General features: G+C 47.4%; 1 protein-coding gene across 1 annotated transcript; it reads right to left on the bottom strand.

The window, feature by feature from the left end:
• Positions 1 to 243: 243 nt before the first annotated feature.
• Positions 244 to 1220, bottom strand: LOC127204350 (vesicle-associated membrane protein-associated protein A-like). Its single transcript, XM_051163294.1, has one exon. It carries the CDS (start codon positions 1078 to 1080, stop codon positions 511 to 513), a length of 570 nt encoding a protein of 189 aa, XP_051019251.1. The 5' UTR covers positions 1081 to 1220; the 3' UTR covers positions 244 to 510.
• Between the last annotated feature and the right edge of the window lie 833 nt (positions 1221 to 2053).

The following is a 2053-nucleotide window of genomic DNA, read 5'->3' on the forward strand; positions in this document are numbered from 1 at the left end:
CATCAATTCCCAAGAAGGGACAGTGGAAGTTTTGTCGTATTAGCATAAGCGGTGAAAGATAACATTTTCCCCCCAACTTGAACGCTTCTTGGCACTTCCTGAAACGGCCGGTTAGCAGATTTCAATAAATCATATTTCAAGAGGTAACTCAGCAGGTAAAAACTAAAGGGACTCACAAAATACATATTTACAAGACCGAACAATTCTTGAACTCTTATTAAAACCAAAAGAACACTTGCACAGAATGGGCAACTGGCTTGTGATGAAGTGATGACATGCAATCTGTCTAGTAGCCCAATTGTTTTTTATTTGGTTTGCTTGTTTATTGCATCCTCCAACCACGAGAGATCGTTAGGGGCGAAGCTTATGTGATACCATATGCAAAGTTGGTCACCGTGGGCCATATACTTCCAATGAGATGGTGAGTAGAGAAACGTGGTTTTTGTTTGTTTTTTTTTCTGGTCTAAGTCGGGGTAGGGTAGGGAGAATTGGTGTTGTGCACACCTCACTCTACAAGACGTATTTCCCTAAAAGGAATCCAATGAAACCTGCTCCAATCACCAGCAGTACAACAGGAAGGGAAATGGTGCGACGGTGCTTCAAGTTTGTGCAAGAGGTAGGCTCCGGCTTGTCAGGATGCGCTGCCTTTCTGAGTCTCAAGCCTGTTTCCTGTTTGTTGCTTTCCATTTCAAATACACACCTCAGTTTTGAATCCATTAGTTCACCGGGCTTTGCCGCCTTCCACACAGCCTCCAGATCCGAGGTGTCCGGGGGAGCAAACACTGTCTGCACCATGAACTTGTGCTTGACCTCCTGGCTGGCGTCGTAGTTGAAAGGCTGCAGCATGGCCTCGACCGTCACTGTGCTGCCCGGCTCGATGACGCCGCTGTTGGGCCGCACGCAATAGAGGTGAGGGTTCGTGCTCTTCACCTTAAAGCACACTTTCCTCTCTGACGGGTTGTGCAATTTAAGGTGCGTCGTGACCACCGCGGTGAAGGGGCCTTTGAACTTGAGGACTGCGGGCGGGTCGAGGACTAGGATCTGTGGGGGCTTCGCGGGGGCGCGGGTGGCCGACGCCATGGGGACCGGGAGCGGGTGGCGGTTCGCGACTCCAGCTCTCTGCACGCGTCACAACCGCCTTGGCCACGCGCGTCTCCATCCTGGGCATCCCTGGGTCCTGGATTTTTACACAGCTGTGTGGTAATATGCGATTTATAAGATCGTGCCACGGAGATAAACATGGGTTGTTGAGCTTGAACGGCCTAAAGACTGTAACGTAACATCCCTTGTAATAAGTATCTACTTTATCTGAGCCCCGACAACTTGGGGAAAGGAGGGTTCGTACGTATTAAACATGGGGTAAGTGAAGAGCTTGTGAAATTCTACCTTCCTGCCCTGACCCTACTCTCTACACATAGTGATGATAACGACCTTTTTTTAAAAAATCTGAAATTTGTTTTTAAATGTGGAAAAAATAACACACTGAAGTGAAAAGTAACGATTCTCAGCATTTTTTTAGGCATCTGATTCGGTGGCAATAAGTACATTTGCCCGCCCTTCCACTATTGCAAAGTCACCGCCGCCCTAGATCCCTATGCTAGTTAGTTTTGACATCAACTTGGCATAACTTAGAGTCCTGCGAAGAGCCTCGAGTGATTTGCCTATGATCATGTCTGTGCGAGTGTCACCACTGACGATTGATGGGAGATGTCCCAGGCAGATAGGCCCCGGCTTATAAGAAAGCCAGCTAAACGACTGAGCAATATTCCCCCAATGGCACCTGCCTGGAGATCCTGCTGCGAGCTCCCTCAATAATGGGCACTAGACCTAGAAGTGTAAGCTGAAAAAAAGCCCTTTCCTCCTACATTGTTTCCGGTCAGAGTGTTTATTACAGCAACAAAAATCAAATTAGAATCCCATCTAAAGAGGAACCAACAACCCTTATTATTATATGTTCTTGGAACTTTATATACATTTTCCACTTAAAACCAGGGTCCTCTCAGGAGGCGACGGCATTGAGACTACAGGAATATATCAGTTTTCAGACGCGAGA

This window comes from Acomys russatus, chromosome 20 (assembly GCF_903995435.1).
Source record: "Acomys russatus chromosome 20, mAcoRus1.1, whole genome shotgun sequence".
NCBI classification, from domain to species: Eukaryota; Metazoa; Chordata; class Mammalia; order Rodentia; family Muridae; genus Acomys; species Acomys russatus.